At 35.7% G+C, this 23,025-nt stretch overlaps 1 protein-coding gene across 6 annotated transcripts in view; it reads right to left on the bottom strand.

Moving 5' to 3' along the window:
- NOL4 (nucleolar protein 4) overlaps window positions 1-23,025 on the bottom strand; it is a gene marked incomplete at its 5' end in the record, with an annotated part of 393,000 nt that overhangs the window by 291,869 nt on the left and 78,106 nt on the right. For 5 of the 6 annotated variants that reach the window (XM_079942558.1, XM_079942556.1, XM_079942557.1 and 2 more), the window contains one exon: window positions 180-329. In XM_079942558.1, coding sequence (XP_079798684.1) covers window positions 180-329 — 150 coding nt within the window. Of the gene's footprint in view, window positions 1-179; window positions 330-23,025 lie in introns of those variants that run through there. The other variant, XM_079942561.1, reaches the window with a different exon arrangement.

The following is a 23,025-nucleotide window of genomic DNA, read 5'->3' as shown; positions in this document are numbered from 1 at the left end:
CATACAACCAAAATAGAATTCAATAATAATAGTTTAAATGTTGGGTGTGACCATGATATAGTCTAATTTATGTTGAAGATAGAACACTCATAGCTATTTAACCCATCTTTAATAAGCATATAATGTCAAATTTCAAAATGCATGCCTTTTTCTTTTCTTTTTTTGTTTTTTTAACTTACTGCTTTGTAAGTTCTCTTTTGTCCAGCATGTTTCCGAATTTGTTCTCCATTTGGCCCTGTTTCCACATGCATTGAATAGATAATGTCAAAGAAATCTTCAACCACAGCTACCCGCCGCAAAGATAGCTTCTCGTCTACCCCTACGCCATCCTGGAAACAAAGCCAAAAAAAAGGCACAAGATTAATAAAGAAATATGGAAATATGTATTTAATATATAAGGTTGACACAGAAAGTTCATTAGACAAAAACATTTTAATAAACTGATCCAGATCATCTAGATAGTAAAGTTCAAAAAATTATGATTGAATATCTCATTTTATATATTATTTACATACAAAACTTTAAGAAACATGAAAAAAGATATTTGGCATAGTCAATCACGCTTACCCATTAATGCCACCTTTTAAATTTTAAAATGACTTAGTTGCAACCATCAGTGTAACTTTCTTAAGTTACTCTGAAATACATTATTAAGGTCCAGTAATTTTTTTACTGTAATAATTTCTTCTAGATATTGATTTCTTATCTAATCAATATCTATTGTGTCCCTGGGTACTGGGCATTGTGATTAGAGAAATGAAAGAAAGAATATGAAACCTCTACCCTTAGTATCATACAATCTAGGAAAGAAAATTCATCTACTCTGCTATCCATATTAGACTAAGGGAGAGTATGGGTTAAAGGTTAAAAATGTGAGCTCTGGAGATGATCTAGGTGTGAACTTTGGATCATCCACTCAGAAGTTGTGTATTTTGTGCAAATCTTTTAAACGTCTCGAAATTTGTTTTCTCACCTGTAAAATAGGGATAACAGAGCCTCCTTCGCAGACCTGTAACCATTAAATGAAATAATGTATGTAAAGGATATAATCCAATATTTGGCATATAGTGAACAGTCAATAAGTGGTGGCTTTTGTCATTTTGATGATCATGATAAAAATATAAGTCAAGTAGTAGGGGAGTTCAGAGAATAAAGATGTCACCTTTTACTGAAGCAACTTCATGAAAGAAACAGAATTTGACATGGGTGGGAGCTGAAGCAGGGGATAAGTCATGGCAGTGGGAAAGACAGCAAAGAGCCAAAAGTTTCCGTACATGACTGAGAAGAATAAATAATAAGTTTGGAATGAGATAAGAGATAAATTTAATCTTACATGGCTGCCACATGAATGAATTCACTACTTCTGAGTGGAGGATCCAAAGTTAACACCTAGATACTCTCTAGAACTCCCATTTTTAACCTTTAACCCATGTGTCCCTTAGTCTAATGCTGACAACACAGTAGATGCATTTTCATTTCTGAAATGAAAGGGTTTCCTACTTGCAAACACACACACACACACACATGCACACGCACACGCACACACACACACTCTCACACAATGTTCTTAGTCAGACCTTGAGGCATAACCTGAAGTAACATGACAGCTCCATAAATGCTGGCATACAACAGAAGAAGATGATTAACCTGAGCAAAATCATTACGCAGTCAATGAATCAAATGGCAAAAGCCTCTTTGAACAGTAGTGCCATCAGACTGAGCTTACTGCAAAACTGAAAGCAAATCACCTGATGCTTTTTGTTAGTTTGGTTTTTATTTTATTTCTTTCTTTCTTCTGGTTTACAATAGGTCTCAGTAGCAGCAGTGCCTAAAGCAGGATATTCAAATAACTATATACATTAAGTTTTATATATGGCCAAACAGCCAGGCATTCCACCTTTGTTAAATTTGAAGTGCTCCCTCACAAATTATCTGTGATGCATGTGATTCCTCACTAGGTTTCAGACCTTTCTGACTTCTCTCCTTTAACATCTTGAGCCATCTCTTCTTCTACACTGGGCTCCATGGATAATCCTTCATTGCCTTATGATGCAAGACCAATCTGCAGTGAGAGGACAGGGAAGCTGCATGAATCACAGCAGTGACCAGCCTGGAAATTAGTTGAAACTTAGAGGATAGTGTCAGGGAAGCACCATTTCAGATGTCCACCCACCAGCTCTCCTGGCCCACCCCCTCCTCCGCAGAGAATATCCACTCTTCCTAGGCTCGAAATCCAAATTCTAAGTCCACTGACTAGCAAAACTACCCTCAAAACTTCATCTTTTCTCTCAGAAATAAAACTTAGAGTTTCCTCTCAGTTCCTTTGCCAGATAACCAAAAATACAGCAATTTCATACAGTTAGTAAACTATGAGTGATGTAGGGATCATAGCCTATGAATTCATTCCTTCAGCACGTATCCTAAAAATACCAACTACTGCCAAACCCTCTTCTGCTAGGTGCTGAAGTTATCAAAGTGTATGAGACAGATAACCCAGGTTTTTGTGGTTTTCAGTCTAGTAGAGAAAATATTAAACAAATCATTGCTATGGCTATATATTAATTTCTTGTAGCTTCTGTAACAAATTACCACAAAATGGGTGGCTTACAAAAAAGCAAATTACTGTAGCTTTGTAGTATAGTCTGAAATCAGGGAGCCTGATTCCTCCAGCTCCTTTTTTCGTTCTCAAGATTGCTTTGGCTATTCGGGGTCTTTTGTGTTTCCATACAAATTGTGAATTTTTTTGTTCTAGTTCTGTGAAAAATGCCAGTGGATAGACCTAGAGTCTGTCATACAGAGTGAAGTAAGTCAGAAAGAAAAAGACAAATACCGTATGCTAACACATATATATGGAATTTAAGAAAAAAAATATCATGAAGAACCTAGGGGTAAGACAGGAATAAAGACACAGACCTACTGGAGAACGGACTTGAGGATATGGGGAGGGGGAAGGGTGAGCTGTGACAGGGCGAGAGAGGGTCATGGACATATACACACTAACAAACGTAAGGTAGATAGCTAGTGGGAATCAGCCGCATGGCACAGGGATATCAGCACGGTGCTTTGTGACCGCCTGGAGGGGTGGGATAGGGAGGATGGGAGGGAGGGAGACACAAGAGGGAAGAGATATGGGAACATATGTATATGTATAACTGATTCACTTTGTTATAAAGCAGAAACTAACACACCATTGTAAAGCAATTATACCCTAATAAAGATGTTAAAAAAAAGCAAATTTATTCTCCCATAGTCCTGGAAGCTAGAAGTTCAAAATCAAGATGTTGACAGAGCTGGTCTCCCTTTAAAAGCTCTAGGGAAGAATCCATTCTTTGTCTTTTCCAGGCTCTGGAGGTTGCCGGCATTCATGGCTTGAGGCCATATCACATTGACTTCTCTTTGATGTGTTTCTCCTCTGTGTCTCTCATTTACAAGGAACCCATCTTATATGAGGGAATATAGGGCCTGACCAGATAATCCAGGATAATCTCCTCCTATCAAGATCCTTAACTTAATTGCATCTTCAAAGACTCTCTTCCCCAAGTAACTTTTACAAATTCCCAGAATTGGGATTTGAAGTCTTTGGGCAGGCATTATTCAACTGACTACAGGTAATATGTATCAGAGTACAGAAGGTACAAGTTGTGTTATGGGAGCATATATCGGAAATGGCTTACAATTATTGGCCAACAGTAAACACGCCCTGATTTCAGACTACACTACAAATCTACAGTAGTCAAAACAGTATGGCACTGGCATAAAAACAGAAGCATAGATCAGTGGAACAGGACAGACAGCCCAGAAATAAACCCATGCACTTATGGTCAATTAATCTACCTCAAAGGAGGCAAGAATACACAGTGGAGAAAAGACAGTCTCTTTAATAAGTGGTGCTGGGAAAACTGGACAGCTACATGTAAAAGAAAGAAACAAAAATGTTCTTTAACACCATATACAATCTCATTTACTATTGCATCAAAAAGAATAAAATACTGAGGAATAAACTTACTTAAGGAGACAAAAGACCTGTACTCCAAAAACTATAAGACGCCAATGAAAGAATTAAAGGTCACACAAACAGATGGAAAGAGATACCGTGTTCTTGTACTAGAAGAATTAATATTGTTAAAATGACCACACTACCAAGGCAATCTACAGATTCAATGCAATCTCTATTAAAATACCAATGGCATTTTTCACAGAACTAGAACAATTAATTTTAAAATTTGTATGGAAACACAAAAGACCCCAAATAGCCAAAGCAATATTGGGAAAGAAAAATGGAGTCGGAGGTATCAGGCTCCCTGACTTCACACTATACTACAAAGCTACAGAGATTAAAACAGCATGGTACTGGCAGAAAAACAGAAATATATATATAATGGAATATTACCCAGACATAAAAAAGAATTAGATGTTGCCATTTGCGACAACACGGATGACCTAGAGAATATTATGCTAAGTGAAATCGTTCAGAGAAAGACAAATACTGTATGATTTCACTTACGTGTAGAATCTAAAAAACAAAACAAGTGAACAAACATAAAAAAACAGAAACAGAGTCACAGACAGAGAGAACAAAGAGATGGTTGCTAGAGGGACAGGGCATAGGGGATGAGTGAAATAGGTGGGAGAAATTAACAGGTATAAACTTCCAGTTACAAAATAAATGAGTCACAGGGATGAAATGTATGGCATGGGAAATATAGTCAATAACAATGTAATATCTTTGTATATTAACTAGTCTTATTGTGGTGATCATTTTGTAATGTATAGAAACACTGAATCACTAGATATGCACCGGGAGCTAACAGAATGTTATAGATCAGTCATACTTCAAAAAGCAAACAGTCATAGAAAAAGAAATCAGATTTGTGGTTACTTGAAGAGAAGGGTAAGAGTAGGGGAAATTGGATTAAAGTGGTCAAAAGGTACAAACTTCCAGTTATAAGTCCTAGGGATATAATATACAACATGATTAATATAATTAACACTACTGTATGTTATATATGAAAGTTATTAAGAGTTTTCATCACAAGGAAAAAATTATTTTTCTCCTTTTACTTTGTATTTATATGAGATGATTGATGTCTACTAAACTTATTGTGGTAATCATCTCATGATGTATGTAAGTCAAATTATTCTGCTGTACACCTTAAACTTATAGTGTTGCATTTCAATTACATCTCAATAAAACTGGATGGCCAAAAAAATAAGAAAAATCTCAAATCAGATTCCTACCTTTCCACCTTAAGTAAGCAGAAAAAGAGTAAAGTAAAATGAAGCAAAAGGGGGAATATTTAAAAAGAGGAGAAACAAATAAAAGAGAATAGAAAACAATGAATAAGATCAGTAAATTCAAAGAGTAGTCTTTGAAAGAGTTTTTTAAATGACAAAACTTTAGCTTTACTGCTCCAAATAAAGAGGGAGAAGACTCAAATTACTAAAATCAGGAATAAAAGAAATATCCCTACTGACCTGACAAAAATAAAAAAGGGTTTAAAAATATTATAAACAACTGTATGCTGACAAATCAAATAACCACATAAAATGAACAATTCCTAGAAAGGTGTAAATTACTGAAATTGACTAAAAAAATAGAAAATCTGAATAGGTTTGTGACAAGTAAAGATACAAAATTAGTAATGAAAAAACGCTTTCACAAAGAAAAGCCCAGGTTCAGAGGGTTTTACTGGACTGAACATTCAAGGAATAATGGCCAATTCATCAGAAAAACAGATGAGAAAACACTTCTGAAATCACTCTATGAGGCCAGGATTACCTTTATATCAAAACTAAATACATCACAAGGAAAAAAACTACAGACAAATATATTTTATGAATATAGATATACAAATCTTCAACAAAACACTAACAAATTCCAATCATATATATAGTAATTATTATTATATACCACAACCAAGTAGGATAATCCCAAGTTGGTTTAACTCAAGAAAATGAATTAATGTAATAAACCATTTTAATAGAGTAAAGGGAAAAAAGCATATGATCACCTCAACAGATGCAGAAAGATATTTGACAAAAGGAACATACTTTTCTGGCAAAAACTTAGTAAACTAGGAATAGAAAGGAATCCTCAATCTGATAAAGGACATCTTTAAAAACCCCACAAGAAATATCTTATTTAATGGTGAAAGACTGAATGTTTTCCCTCTAAGAACAGGGGTAAGACAAGAATGTCTTCTCAAGCCACTCTACTTAACATGTATTTTGAGCTTCTAGTCAGGGCAATTAAGAAAGAAAAGGCCCCTAGATTGGAAAGGAGGAATAAAACTATCTCTTTTTGCAGATGACATAATCTTTTACATAAAAAAGCCTAAGGAATCCACTAAAAAAACCTTAGAATTCATAAATGAATTCTGCAAAGTTAACATTCAAAATCAATATACAAAAATCAGTTGTATTTCTGTTCATTAGCAATGAACAACCCAAAAATAAATTAGGAAAAATAATTCTATTTATAATGGCATATAAAAGAACAGAATACTAGGTATTAATTTAGATTTAACTAAGTTATAGTTAACAAAAAAGTGCAAAACTTGAACATTGACAGCTGCAAAACATTATAAGAAATTTAAAATCATCTAAATAAATGTAATGACATCCTATGTTCATGGATCAGAAGGCTTAATATTGTTAAGATGGCAATATTCCAAAAAATAATTTACAGATTCAATGCAATTGCTATTAAAAAGCTAACTAGCTTTTTTGCAGAAATTGACAAGTTACAATTCATATGTAACTGCAAAATATTAAGAAAAAACAAAATAGTCTTTTAAAAGAAGAAATTTGGAGGTCTTACACTTCTTAATTTCAAAACCTACTATAAATCTAAAGTAATAAACATAGCATGGTACTGGCATGAGAACAGATATATAGATCAATGGGTTAGAACTGAGCTTCCAGAGATAAATCCTTACACTTATTTTCAATTCATTTCCAACAGGAGTGTCAAGATAATGCAACTGGGAAAGAACAGTCTTTTCAACAAGTGGTGCTGAGACAACTGGATACCCAATGCAAAAGAATGAAGTGGAATCCCTACGTCACACCACAAAAACTAAATCACAGTGGATCATCTATCTAAGCATAAGAGCTAAAACTTACAAGAAAACAGGAGTAAATACTTTTAATCTTTAGTAAGGCAAGGTCTTCTCAGTTATGACACCAAAAGCAAAAGCAACAATAGAAAAACTAATAAATCGGACTACACCAAAATGTTTTTTAAATTCATGCTGCAAATGATACAATCAAAAAAGTGAAATGAGAGCCCATAAAAATGAGAGAAAATTATATGTCTAATAAGAGACTTTCATCTGTAATACATGAAAACACTTGCAACTCAATAATAGAAAGAAAAATGACCCAATTAAAAATTGGTAAAAGTCTTACAGACATTTCTCTAGAGAAGATGTTCAAATGGCAAAAAAGCACAACAAAACATGCTCAACATCATAGGTAATTAGGGAAATATAAATCAAAACCTCAATAAGATACTACCTCACATTCACTGAGATTGTTATAATCAAAAATAATAAATATTGGTGAGGATATAGAAAAATTAGAACCCTCATGCATTGCTGATGGGAATGCAAAATAATGCCATTGCTTTGGAAAGTGTGGCAGTAACCTGGAAAATCAAACGTAGACTTACCAAATGACTCAACAAGCCCACACATTTGTATATATTCAAGAGAACTGAAAACATACATTCACATAAAATATATTGTACATAACAAAGCAGCATACTCGTAATAGCCAAAAAAGTCGAAACAATTCAAATGTCCCTGAACTGATGAATATATATAAAAAAGTGTGTTTATTCAAAACAAAAAACTATACAAAGAAATAAAAAGAGATGAAATATTGATTCATGCTATGCCATGGAAGAACCTGGAAGATAAGATAAGTAAAAGTGCCAGACACACAAAAAAACACATATTATATGACTGCAGAATAGGCAAATTTACATAGATATATTTTACATTTGGTAGTGTGTATATGTCCATGCCACTCTCTCACTTCATCCCAGCTTACCCTTCCCCCTCCCCGTGTCCTCAAGTCCATTCTTGGTTGCTTAGGACTTGGGAAGAGGAGAGAATGAGGATTGACTGCTAATGGGTACAAGTGTCTCTTAGAAGGGACAAAAATGTTCTAAAATTAGGTGGTGGTGATATTTTTATACCCTGTGAATATGCTAAAAACATTGAATTGTACACTTTAAATGAATGGATTGTGTGGTGTGTGAGTTATATCTCAATAAAGCTGTTAACTATGTGACCTCCAACAGTTTTGGATTTTGAGTCTAAAGATGCAAAAAAACAGGAAGAGGAGCTCATACGATACAAATTTAAACAGTCTGCAAACACATGAGCATCCGGTGCAAATAGAAGTGGTTTAATCACCAAGGCTTATAGTTGTATACTGGTAAGTGTTTAAGAGCTGTCTCATAAAAAATAAATACATAAGGTTACTGTAAATTTTAATGATATAAAAGATGTGTAGCATGTAACTTATAAATAATAATAAAATATACAATATTTTTTATTGTAAATTCCATATAGACAATTAGCTCCCATGAGCTAATACAACCTACCTCCAGGATTCCACTGTTTTTATGTCATTCAAGATGAGTGAATGACATATTTAACGAATTAAATGAGTCATTTATAGTATAGTTCCTGTGGTTAACCACTGACCAAAAAAGCCTCTGATAACAACAACAAAAAAATTAACTGATCTAATGTGACAATTCAGGGTGCCATAAAAGAAATACAGCTTCTTTTGGATAAACTTTATATTAAAGCTAATATAATAGCAAAACTAATCAAGTTTGTAAATTGAGTCTGTGATGGCAAATCTGTGCTTAAAAAAAAGATTTTTTTAACGCTCTTATTGTATTATATTAACATATTAAAATTATACTGAAGGAAAACAATGGTTAAGCTCAAAAATGAGTCACCCTCACTTATTTTCTGCTAGCTTATTGATTGCCAATTGTTAAGATGATACACGTACACATAAAAATTTAAGGCAATCATATGAAATTGATAAATGAGAGACACCAAGCCTAGAGATGCTAACATTATTATGATGAAATCAAAATGTCATTCATGTTAAAAGACTACCATGTAGTTCTACATGTATCTTCTTGGTCCTACAGGATCTGTTGTGAAGATACTATTCCTGAACCATTATGGGATAGATCTCTCTCCTGAAATCCTTCCTGACTACCATTCTCCACAGGAGACTGTATCTGCTTGGGAGGTAATATGGCAAGACATGGATACACATTGACACTAGTATATCACTCAAGCATACTATTCAGATCAAAACAGGAACATTTATGAGAGTTTTCCACTCAATTAAAAATTGTAATTTGGGACTTCCCTGCTGGTGCAGTGGTTAAGAATCCACCTGCCAATTCAGGGGACATGAGTTCAATCCCTGGGCCGGAAGATCCCACATGCCACAGAGCAACTAAGCGCACACACCACAACTACCAAGCCTGCGCTCTAGAGCCCGCAAGTCACAACTACTGAGCCCGTGTGCCACAACTACGGAGCCCGCGTGCCACAACTACTGAAGCCCACCCGCCCTGCGCTGTGCAACGAGAAGCCCATGCACCGCAACGAAGAGTAGCCCCCGCTTGCTGCAACTAGAGAAAGCCCATGAGCAGCAAAGAAGACCCAACGCAGCCAAAAATAAATAAATAAAATAAAATAAATTTATTAAAAAAAATTGTAATTAAAAGTCCAATTTTTGATACATCAAATATAACATCTACTGAAATAATTTTCTTTTAAATTATAATAGAGAATTCAAACTAAGGTCAATGAAGCACATATACTGCCTAGAAATCAATGAATGAAAATGATTATCACCTTCTCTCCCTCAGTCCAACTCTTATCAAACAGATATCCTAACTGGCAAAATCATTATCATAAACTAACTGATGTGATAGATAACAACTTTAGTGAAATATCTAGAAATAAAAGCCATATGATGGGTTTCCAATTCATAAGCAACAAATAAAACAACATAATAAAGAAAAAAGAAGAGATAGTGAAATAAATCTAAATCCCCAAAATTCAATTTTCAAGAGTCCTAAACTCAAGAATTCACAGAGAACATCTATAAATAATCTAACCTAATTTTTACCAATACCTTTGAGGCTCCACCTACACTGAGAGTTAGCCTTGCTCCTATCCTGTTCTGTTGACACCTTCTGCTCACTCTCCATTGGCAGATTAGTTGTCCTAGGCTGAGATAAAATGATGAAAGACGAAAGAAGAGGGTTCAGTCTGCGAAGACTGAAAGGTACGCAAAACATAGCTTACCGCACCTACATAAGGACACCCAGATGCTGTGGAATACAGCTCTGTAGGAGAGAAGCAATCAGGAAGCCCAGCAGTGGGGCAGTATGAAATACAGGTATTGGCAAGGCTTAGGAATTTACCTCTACTATGTGCAAGATACTACAATAGATCTTTAGCTGATTTTTTTTTTAAACCAACTTGTATTTGTAAGATGTATTTCCCTTCCTGAAAGAGCTTGTGGTCTACCACTAGAAGTTTTGATGAAGTATGCTGAAAGAGACTATAATTAGTAGAGTATGATAAAGCCAATGTGCTCCAAGACAGGTTCCCAAACTTGGCTACACACTGGGATCTCCTGGTGAACTTTAAAGAACAGCCTGATACCTAGATTCCTCCCACAAGAGAATGTGATTGAATAGGTCAGGGGTGCACCTCGGCATGGGTTTTTTAAATACCTCCCTCAGTGATTCTGACATACAGCCAAAGTTGAGAAATCAGGAGAGGGATGAATTAGAGATGAGGATGGAAGAGAATGCTGGGCTCACGGACGTCAGACCTGCTAGTCATTTATTACTTTACATGCAGTGGGAAACCATTCAAGGATTTTTTACAATGAGAATTCTAAAATAGATCAGTGCCCTAAAACAACTCCTGTAACAGTAAAATGTAAAGTATAACCAGATTAAACAAGGGAGGTAGTGACAAGAGAGGAAAGAAAGGCAAAGTTAAGAGAAAATTTGAGAAGGTAAAATTCACCCATTGCTGGTGATGGCTTACATGTAAAGGTGAGTTGAAGAATGAATGGATTTAAAATGAGGCAGAGAAGTGAGTGAGACCAAAAAAGCGGGGGGTGGGGTGGTAGATGGGGTGGAGTAAAGAGTAGAATGAAAGGGAGAAATTGGTAGATGAAGTAGAAACCAAGGGGCTGAGGTTAGAGGAAACAAGAAGCTGCTTTGCCCTGGTCCCTGCTACAAGGTGGTTACCCTTGTAGCTACTCTTGGGGTCTGACAATGCTGCTATTCCCAGTTTACATACAGGACACTGGGCACAGAGTAACTTTCTCAAATCACTAGACGGTGCTAGGGTACAAGGCAGGACTCTGGAGCACAAGCAGTTACCCCTATGAAGGGGAAAAGTGACAGGACAATACCCACCTCCACTCTTATTCAAGCAGAATGTGCTCATTTTCAAAGAGGCCATCTGCAGCCCTAAACTCTTCCTTTTTAACCTTAGGGAAGATCCTGCCACTTGGCCCTCAGGGCTTCAGTTTACTAGTATATTAAAAAAAAAAAAAATCTGATAAATAATTTACAAGAAGCCTTCAGCTAATTAAAAATTTTGATTTTATGTATTGATTATTGAAGAAATTCACCCTACTTATGTGTGAAATATAGTATGTTTAAAAATGAAATTCAAAACTTTGAATCAGTGGCATTTTTTAGCTAACACCTTCTAAAGGGTTTGAGTTACTGACTGTATTTTAAAAAGGAAAATAACATGTAGAATTTTAAACAAACAATATTTCAGGGGAAAAACAGTACAAAGTAAAGATAGCATAAAGAGAAAAATGAAGCACTTCAACCTAAAAAATACATGTTCATGTGAAAGGCAAACCTCTACAAAATTTATTAATTTTGTACCAGCAACTTATTTGCAAAAAAATAGAGAAAACTTAATTCTACTTCTTTCTAAACTTGATGATTTACCCAAGAAAACAGCATTGAATTCCAAGCTTATGTTTCTTCAATGAGAAGGTAAATTATAATTATTTATGTGGAATATTCATCTTCTCTGCAGCACAAACAAAAGTCCAAGTTACTAGGAGGCCAATCCCCGCCAGCACAAAGAAGTCTGGAAAAACATTGCTTTGCCATATGTTCAGATACTGGCAAAAGGAGCTCTCCTTGTCAGATACAGTCTTATAGGAGGGACTTTTCACCATATCTCTCACAGACGTTGTCGCTGCCTTTGAAGTACAAATAACTTTCAATTTTGAGGTTCTGATTAACCAATTAACATTTAGGCTGCATGTTTCCTGCTTTTCTCATTATTTCACTGCATTAGCATCTATTAAACAGTCTATGTAATAACCAACAAAAAGGTAAAAACTAAATATCTCTCCTTAACTGATATGTTTAATATAAACTGAGCATTCATCTGGAGATTTAATCATTTGAGCTATCTCTTTTAGTCATCACTGTAGATCATTCAGTATTTTGCTCTGATTTGAGAAGTTCAAATGCATCTTCTTGCATTTTCCATTAATTAACGGTCACAATCGTTACCTAAAAGAGTGGTAAAGTCCCTTCTATACTTTGGTACCAGGAACCTAGAGCAAGGCAAATAAAAAATGAATTTTAGAGATACTGGTACTCATAGCAAACTTAATGATAAAAAATTAAAAGGTCAAAAGATGTATAGTGTTCATGGCCAATAACCTATAATGCATGAGTATATTCAGAAGAAAATGATAACAAGAAACAAATCATTTAAAGCCTTTGGAGATAAAAAGGCTATCCTTTGAGTCACAATCCCGGGGTGGGGGGTGGAGAAAGACTTAATTTTAGGAAAACTCTGAGGGCAGTAAGTGAATTGGTTACATATGGTCACAAAGCAAGAATTTTTAATCTAATTACAAGGCAAGGAATTAAAGCCTAGAAAGAAAATTTCTTTGCTTCAAATTGATCAGAAGAGCTGCAACAGAGTTTCACTGGGAAGTAAACGTGAAGATTCAGCTAGTGAGGTGTATAAGTAAGATCTCTGTCAAAACTTTATCAAAACTATAATGAGGTATCACCTCACACCTGTCAGAATGGCCACCATCAAAAAAATCTAGAAACAATAAACGCTGGAGACGTCGTGGAAAAAAGGGAACCCTCTTGCACTGTTGGTGGGAATGTAAACTGATACAGCCACTATGGAGTACAGCATGGAGGTTCCTTAAAAAACTAAAAATAGAACTACCATATGACCCAGCAGTCCCACTGCTGGGCATATACCCTGAGAAAACCATAATTCAAAAAGACACATGTACCACAATGTTCACTGCAGCACTATTTACAATAGTGGACATGGAAACAACCTAAGTGTCCATTGACAGATGAATGGATAAAGAAGATGTGGCACATATATACAATGGAATATTACTCAGCCATAAAAAGAAATGAAATTGAGCTATCTGTAGTGAGGTAGATGGACCTAGAGTCTGTCATACAGAGTGAAGTAAGTCAGAGAGAGAAAAACAAATACCGTATGCTAACACATATATATGGAATCTAAAAAAAAATGGTTCTCATGAATCTAGGGGCAGGACAGGAATAAAGACACAGACGTAGAGAATGAACGTGAGGACATGGGGAGGGAGAAGGGTAAGCTGGGACGAAGTGAGAGAGTGGCATGGACATATATACACTACCAAATATAAAATAGATAGCTAGTCGGAAGCAGCTGCATAGCACAGGGAGATCAGCTCGGTGCTTTGTGACCACCTAGAGGGGTGGGATAGGGAAGGTGGGAGGGAGACACAAGAGGGAGGGGATATGGGGATATATGTATACGTATAGCTGATTCACTTTGTTATACAGCAGAAACTAACACAACATTGTAAAACAATTATACTCTAATAAAGATGTTTAAAAAAAAAAAAAAAAAAAAAAAGACCAGTCAGGAGTGTCTCCTGATGGATCTCATAAAGGGGACATAGTGTCCTTAACAACTTCCTGACAATGGTCATGACTATGAGACATACAACGTTAGTAGAATTACATGTAAGTTAGTTAGTAAATGGTTCCTTTCTAAAAAAAAAAAGAATAAAGCTATGGATAAACAACAAGGTCCTACTGTATAGTGCAGGGAACTATATTCAATATCCTGTGATAAACCATAATGGAAAAGAATATGAAAAAGAATGTATATGTGTGTGTATATGTGTATATATATATACACATATACACACACATATGTATAAGAGTCACTTTGCTGTACAGCAGTATTTAACAGAACATTTGTTAACTCAACTTTACTTCAAAAAAAAATAAATTAAAAAAAAACTTTATCACACTTCCCCAACACATTCTATGCCCTGTGTTATTAATATTATTCCTATTATTATTATCATCATATTTTGATTAATAGTACTGACACCTAGACTGGCAATCTAGAATTCTGAATATTCCTCTTACCAAGTAATCAAATAATTCTACCTCTGGACTGGCTCTCCAATCCACTCCTACCCCCTTTTCTACTGGGCTCTTGATTTACTAGTCCAGGAAATGATTTTTGGAGTCTAGACCAGGCATTGCAGATAGGTCGAATTGCATCGCCAAATCTATTTTTGATGGTGGCTATAAAGTATGTAAAGCCTTGATCTGGGCTGATGAGGAGGAGTATTTTTCTGAGTTAGCACTGTCTACTATGGACTCAAAAATATGAGGTGGCACATGTACTGAGTTTCTGCCAACCCTGGCATTTTCTTTATCCCTTTTCCATTAATTTCGCTCTTTTCCACTCTGTCCTCAAATGACTAAAATAGTCTTCCTTAAAAATGATAACCATATCAACTTATGATTTATAAATTTCTATTAGGCTTTCCTGCCTATAAGATAAAATTCAAGCTCCTTAATTTATTACACATAAATCTTAATTTGATTCCAATTTACTTACCATGACCCAACTTGTCTCTCACTGTCCAACACACGCTAATCACAATGAACTTCTCAACATTCCCTGAAAATTCCATAAACTTGTGACTCTTGACTTCCCCACTAGAATCTAAGCTTTCTGCAGGCCAAGACTGAGTTTGTCTTTTTTGCGGTACACGGGCCTCTCACTGCTGTGGCCTCTCCCGTTGCGGAGCACAGGCTCCGGACGCGCAGGCTCAGAGGCCATGGCTCACGGGCCCAGCCGCTCCGCGGCACACGGGATCCTCCCAGACTGGGGCACGAACCCGCGTGCCCTGCATCGGCAGGCGGACTCTCAACCACTGCACCACCAGGGAAGCCCCTGAGTTTGTCTTTTTACTGCTATATCACAAGGACCTAGAATTGTACCAAGCAGAGAATAAATGGACCGTAATTTCTGAGCAGATACATGAATAAATTAAGGAATTAATAAAGAATATTATCTGCTTTCTTCCTAGAATGTCTCTCTTCAACTGGTAAATTCCTGTTCACCCTTCAAAATCCATCTCACACATCCAGCGTTCCATGAAGCTTTCCCTGATTCTTTAAAGTTAAGTTACTCACGTATCTCCCCTGTGTTTCTACCTCCGTTTGTTCATTCCTGTTTTTAGCATTTAATATGCTATTTGGTGTTTTTAAAATTTTCTTATAATTTATATACAGTGAAATGCTCAGATCTTAAGTGTACTGTTCATCCAGTTAAGAAAAAGGCATCAAACAACAAACATTTCCATCCGACAGAGTTCTTTCATAATCCTTCTTATTCAATTCCTTCAAAGCAATGGCTAATGATTTAAATCCCCAGAGGCTAATATTTGCCTATTCCAAATGTTTTTATAAGTGGGATTATACAGTATGTATTTGTGTACTTGTGTCTCATTTCTTTCATTTAGCATGATGATTTACAGATCTATTCATGTTTTGTGTGCATGAATAGTTATTTATTTTTATTTCTGAATAATATTCCATTGCATGACTAAGCCACAATTTGTCCACTTTCTAGTTGATGGGCATTTAGCTTGGTTCCAGTTTGGCACTATTATGAAAAAAAGCAGCTATGTTGTATTTTAAATGGTCCCTTCACCATAAGGTCCTTAATCTGCACAATGAGTTCATCCAGAGAAGATGTTTGGTGACAATTATTTTGAAATTTTAATACTTAGAGTAGTCCATGGCATATAGTACTTGATCAGTAAAGGTGCAAATCAGAGTATAAATCGTATTTCTATAACCTGGATAATTTCTAGAATCTCTTTGTCAAACAGCTGGCTCATGCTGTAGGTATTGGGAAGTGATACCACATTTTGCCTCTTTGAGGCAAACTACCATATTCCACCATTTACTTCCTAAGTTTCCTTGGGAAATTCTGTTACATTTCTCAAGGCTTTGGTTTCCTTATCTGAAACATGAAGATAATTATAGCACTGACCTCTTTGAGTTAATTTGAGAATTACTTTAACTTTACATATAATTTAATAAGGACTCAACAAAGGTTAGTTGTTACTTTATTATAGATAATATGTATCCTTCAACTATCTGACTAGGTCTTTTAATAAATAGACAGTTTGGGGGATAGTTCTCTAAAAAATGTTAGAAAAAGTAAAAGGTGCCCAGAAGGGCCAACACAGTATTAAAGGAGAAGAACAAAGTCAGAAGACTGACACTACCTGACTTCAAGACTTACTATGGGGCTTCCCTGGTGGTGCAGTGGTTGAGAGTCTGCCTGCCAATGCAGGGGACATGGGTTTGTGCCCTGGTCTGGGAAGATCCCACATGACGCAGAGGGGCTAGGCCCGTGAGCCATGGCCACTAGCCTGCACGTCCGGAGCCTGTGCTCTGCAATTGGGAGAGGCCACAACAGTTAGAGGCCCGCATACTGCAAAAAAATAAAAAAATAAGACTTACTATGAAGTGATCAACAGTGATCAAGACAGTGTCATATTGGTGAAAGAACAAATAGAACAATGGAACACAATATAAAGTGCAGAAATAAATCTACATGAATATAGTCAACTGGTCTTTGAAAAAGAGGCAAAGGAAACACAATGGAGAAAAGACATTCTTTTCAACTAATGGTGTTGGAATAACTGCACATCTATAGGTGAAAAAAAAAAAAAAGAAAAGGAATCTAGACACCAGACCTTATATTCTTCACAAAAATTAACTCAAAATGAACCACAGACCTAAGTGTAAAATTCAAACCTATAAAAACTCCTAGAAGATAATATAGGAAAAAAACTAGATGACCCTAGGCATGGCAATGATTTTTTGGTACAACACTAAGGGTAAGAAATAATTGATAAGCTGGACTCCACTAAATTAAAAACTTCTGCTCTGTGAAAGACAGTATCAAGAGATTGAGAAGACAAGTCATAGGTTAGAAGAAAATATTTGCAAAAATATCTGAGAAAAGATTGTTATCCAAAATAGACAAAGAACTCTTAAAATCCAACAATAAGAAAACCAACACACTGATTTTAAAATGGGCAAAAGACCTGGACAGATAGCTCACTGAAGAAGATATATAGATGGAAAGCAAGCACTATATGTCATCAGGAAAATGAAAATTAAAACAATAAGATACCCCTACACACTTATTAGAATGGCCAAAATCCAGAACACTGACAACACCTAGTGCTGGTCAGGTTGTGGAGCAACAGAACTCTCACTTATTGCTGATGGGAATTCAAAATGGGACAGCCGATTTGGAAAACACTTTGGCAATTTCTTACAAAACTGAACATATTCTTACCATGTGATCCAGTAATTATGCTCCTTGGTATTTACTCAAAGGAGCTGAAAATTATGTCCATATAAAAGCCTGCACACGGATGTTTATAGCAGTTTTATTCATAATTGCCAAAACTTGGAAACAACCAAGATATCTTTCAGCAGGTGAATGGATAATAAATTGTGGTACACCGTGCTAAAATGAATGAGCTAGCAAACCGTGAAAAGACATGAAGGAATCTTAAATGCATACTACTCATGAAATAAGCCAATCTAATAAGGCCACACACTATACTATTCAAACTATATGAAAAGGCAACACTATGGAGACAGTAAGAGGATCAGTGGTCACCAGGGGTTAAGAGGGAGGAAGGGACAAATAGGCAAAACAAAGGGAATTTTTAGGGCAGAGAAACTATTCTTTACAGTATTGTAATAATGGATATATTTGTCAAAACCCATAGAATGTATACCAGGAGCGAATCCTAATGTAAACTGTCAATTTTGGATAATAATGATGTGCAGTGTCGGTTCCTCAATTACAACAAATGCACCACTCTGGTGTGGAATGTTGATCATGGGGGAGGCTGCATATGTGTAAGGGCAGGGGTTATACGGGAAATCGTAGTTTTTACTCAATATTGCCATGAACCTAAAATTGATCTAAAACAATTTAAAATATAATTATTTTTAATAATTTTAAATTATTTAAAATTTTATTAAACATATAACATTTAAATTTAGAAAAAAATTATAAGTAGTTTAAAATATATATTTTAAAAGAAAAAATGTAAAAGGCCATGGACTCCTTTGGAGAGTGAAAGCCTTGTTTTACTGTGTGACACAGTAGGAAGTTATTCAAGGGGACCAAAAATCAATTCAAGACATTTTTTGTAAAGTAACCTTGGTCGATTTTTAAAAATCAATTGAAAATTCACAGAAAATTAAAATATAACAAAAATCTATTATACCTATTTTAACTATATATATTTCTAAAAATATTTCTTCATATTCTTAGAACAATTCATATTGAAAAATAAAAATCTGCCAAGGATCTAAAACATCCACTTCCATTATTTTTTTTTTTTTAAAGAAATTTTCCACCAAGTAAGGCAAATTTCTAGGGTCATGCGAACAATGACTTAAAACAGAAACCACCACCTAAAAACAGGACTCTGAAAAAAAGGTTAAGACATATAGTGAAAGGATGGGGTAGAAAAAAAATCCGCCCATTTGTAAATAGAGGCGACATGGTGACTTGTTTTGCTTTCATTTGTCTCTTCGTTGGGGGAAACATTGAGGGAAAATTGATACAGCTATTAGCCCTCAGATTTAAGAAATACAAGGAATCCCAATCAGGATAATTTTGTTTTAAAAAATACACTCTTGAATACGTCATAGTAAAATTGCAGATAACTATAACAACGAACAGCCAAAAAGATACGACGAATCACTCTTAAGGACCAACTCTGTATCTGACTACAAACTTCTCAATAGTCACAAAGTCAGAAGACAGTAGAATAGTAGCTTCATGATTCTATGTGCAAATACATATTAATTTAGAACTGTATAGTCAGGTAAATGATCATTCCAGAATGAGAATTTTCAGACAAACAAAAACCAAAGGCATTAACCACCCTATTCAGAGAATTTAAAGTACTTTAGATACAAGAAAATTGCTAGACGATTCTAGAAAATACTCAGATTAGAAGTATAATTTATTTGTAACATGTTTTTAGCAACTTTTCCCATAGCACTGTGTAATATATAAGTCACATTCTTAAGGAGTCAACAGTCAGGAGTTATTATCCCCTATATTTAAGGGGAAAGAGAACCATGGGACAGTTAAAAGAAATATGCCAACATTAAGAGCTAGTTTTGCTCCTACAGATAGGAAACAACTGAGTCGCTTCCATTTGTCTATTAAAAAGAATTCTGCTGTGAATATTTTGTGCATGGTTTTGGAATACTCATGCACTTACATCTTTTGGATATATAACTAAGGTAGAGTTGCTTAGTCATGAGTATATTTATGTACACATTGCACTATTTCCAATATTAATGAAATAATCACAAATTTCTAGAAGGCCTGGAGTCATAAAACAAGATGAGCTAGTCTTTTAAATCCCCTTAACTTGGGTATCTCCCTCTAACATACACTGATCTTCTGTGCTGTGTCTTTGCTTAATTCTATAATGTCATGAATGTAAATGCAAACTATTATGTGAAAATAAGACTATATCTGTTGACAGCTTAATATGTACCCCAGGCTGTGCTTAACATTTACATGTATTATATCTTCTAATCTTGATAATAATCATGCTATTCCCATTTTACAGATAAGGAAGCTGAGGCTCATGGTCACATATACAGGAAATGGAAAGCACTGCAGGAGACAAACAATGAATATGGCACAGCCTGGAGGTCATTTCAGTAGGAACCTAGGAAACCTCTGGAAAGAGTGATTTGCCTCACTTAATGGACAGAAGCACATAATGAATCACAATGTTTACGAAATACTAAGTGTGCTAAATGCAGAGACTAGCTTGTAATAAACAGACCTCAAAATGTTGTAGCTTAAGTGAGATAGAAACATATTCCTCTCTCATCTAAAGTCTAGTGGGTCAAAGCCAGCCTGGTAGCTTTGCCATTAGAAGCATGTGACTTCTGAGGATTCTCCAGACATCACTAGTTCCCACCCAGAAATAAAAGTAAAAAAGAGAAAGTATAGTGAATAAGTTGCATTCAGCACGGCTGGTTACATAACACCAGTCCAAAATTAACCACAGGGCCACACCTAGAGGCAAGGAAAGCTACAAAATGTAGTCAGTAGATTGGTCAAAGGCAGTCAGGTGTCCAACTGAAATTCAGAGGGTTCTGCTTCTAAAATGAAGAAAATGATATATATGAAGAACAAATGGAAGCTTCTGCCTGATTTACTAATCAATTCTGATGGAAACATGGGACTTGTGCAAAGATAGAAGAGGGATGGCCTGGAAAACTAAATTACAATCCAATTAGGGGAGGCTTGAACGCCAATCTGGAGTAACCTAATACAACAGTTAATGAGAAGCCTTTTTTTAAAAATAAATATTTTAATTGAAATATAACACAGAGTAAAAAATGCACAAAACGTATACATCCTGATGAATTTACACAAATTAAACACACCCATATAAAGATCACTGAGATTAAGAAATATAAGAGTGGCAGCATAGGGCTTCCCTGGTGGCGCAGTGGTTGAGAGTCCGCCTGCCGATGCAGGGGGCACGGGTTCGTGCCCCGGTCCGGGAGGATCCCACATGCCGCGGAGCGGCTGGGCCCGTGAGCCATGGCCGCTGAGCCTGCGCGTCCGGAGCCTGTGCTCCGCAACGGGAGAGGCCACAACAGTGAGAGGCCCGCGTAAAAAAAGAGTAGCAGCATAACCACAAGCTTCCTCATGCCTCTTCCCAATCACTAACTTTGCTCACCTCCCCAAAGATAACCACTACCTTAACTTAAAATAGATTTAGGTTGCCTATCTTGTTATGCCATTATGTTTGTGGGATTCATACACGTTGTAGCGTAGAGCAGTATTTTTTATCTATTACTGCTATATAGCATTTATGCCATTATAGAATATGCCATAATTTACTTAACCATTTCCCTCAAGATAAACATTTATGTTGTTTTCAGCTATTAAAAATAATACTGCTATAACAGTTTCCTTTATTTATTTTTTTTTTGGTTCACCCATCACTCATTTCTTTTTAGTATATACCCAAGGAGTAGAGTTTCTCCATAGAGATTCATGTATTCAACTTCTGTAGATTATGCCAAACATCAGTATTAATTTACTGTCCCACCGGAGTATCTGAGCATGCTTCCTGTGCTACAATCTCACCAACACTTGGCAATGTCATTCTTTTTCATTGCAGTCATTCTGGTGGGTATGATTTTCATTTCTCTGATGACTTTCTTGTGGTTTTTTCATTCTCTCATGACTAATGAGACTGAAGATCCTTGCTTTCATTTATTAGTCAATTGGAGAGCCACTTTTGTGAGGTATCTCTCGTAGTCTCTTGCTCAATTTTTTATTGGGTGGTCTGTCTTTTTAATTTATAGTTCTGTATATAGTCTGAATATGAATCCTTTGCCAGTTTGTAACTTTCATCTCAGTGAACAGCTTTTGAATTTTTTGAATGAAGGAGTGACATGAATAGCTGCATACTTTGAGAAAATTAATCTGCCATGAATATGTAAAAGTCAAGCAGAGAGATTTTAAAAAGATAACACATATATTCCTGGAGAAAGTGAATGAGGGTCTAATTTAGACAGAGGGCAACAATAATAGAAAAACAAGGAAAATGATGAAAATGATACTCTATAATTGATTAATTCATCCATTTATTTATTCAATACTGAAAAGCCTTGATAACTGATTTGGAAAATTACGGAACATAGGTCATTCATGAAGGACAGTGATTACTTCATAAAACAAGGCAATCAATACTGGCAGATGAGAACTTAGGAAAATGAAAGTGTGGAATTACTGAGGAGCCTTTAATATGGAATCAGCAAGACAAAAAAAAAAAAGATCACCAAGTAGCAACAAGCCCCAATTTTTCCCAACTTAAAGACATTCTGTCATCCTCGCCACAATTAAAATTCCATATTCCTTTTTCTTGCAGATCACTCAAATAAGAAAAAATAAAATAGCAAAACACAGGCTTAAAAAATCAGAATGGAAGAGAAAACTCTTTTCTCATGGTCAATTTTTCCAAGTAGAGATACTTGAGGGGCAGCAACCCTAGGATGCCTGTCTGTCAAAACATTTCCCATTTCCTTTCACCCTAAAGTTTAGCCATAATGCCCTTCTTCTTCCGATTCTTAGACTTACTAGTAAGTTAAAAGTAAAGGCTGTAGAACTTCCCTCTAATGGTTACATTCAAATGCTCATCAGAGTGAGATCTCAAGTCATCTATCATTATCATTAGCACCAGCATCATCATCTAACACTTACTGAGCATTTACCATGTACTGTGTATTATATGTATTAGTTAAGCCCTCTAAAGTCCTGTAAATAAGTATTATTACTATGATTCCTGTCGTATAGCTGGAAAAGATGAAACAGAAAGGTTAAGCAATTTGTCCACAGTGACACAGCTAGTAAGTCATGGAGCTTGGATAGGAGCCAAGGCAGCTTAACTCTAGAACCTGCTTTCCTATCTATTATCTTTCTTTCTTATCTACCTAAATTCTCCCTGTCAGCTATCATGTGACGATCACTGACAGTTAAG

This window comes from Stenella coeruleoalba (genome assembly GCF_951394435.1).
Source record: "Stenella coeruleoalba genome assembly, chromosome: 14".
Lineage (NCBI taxonomy): Eukaryota > Metazoa > Chordata > Mammalia > Artiodactyla > Delphinidae > Stenella > Stenella coeruleoalba.
The sequence above is the reverse complement of the archived record's forward strand: the minus strand, read 5'-3'. Positions and strand labels throughout refer to the sequence as shown.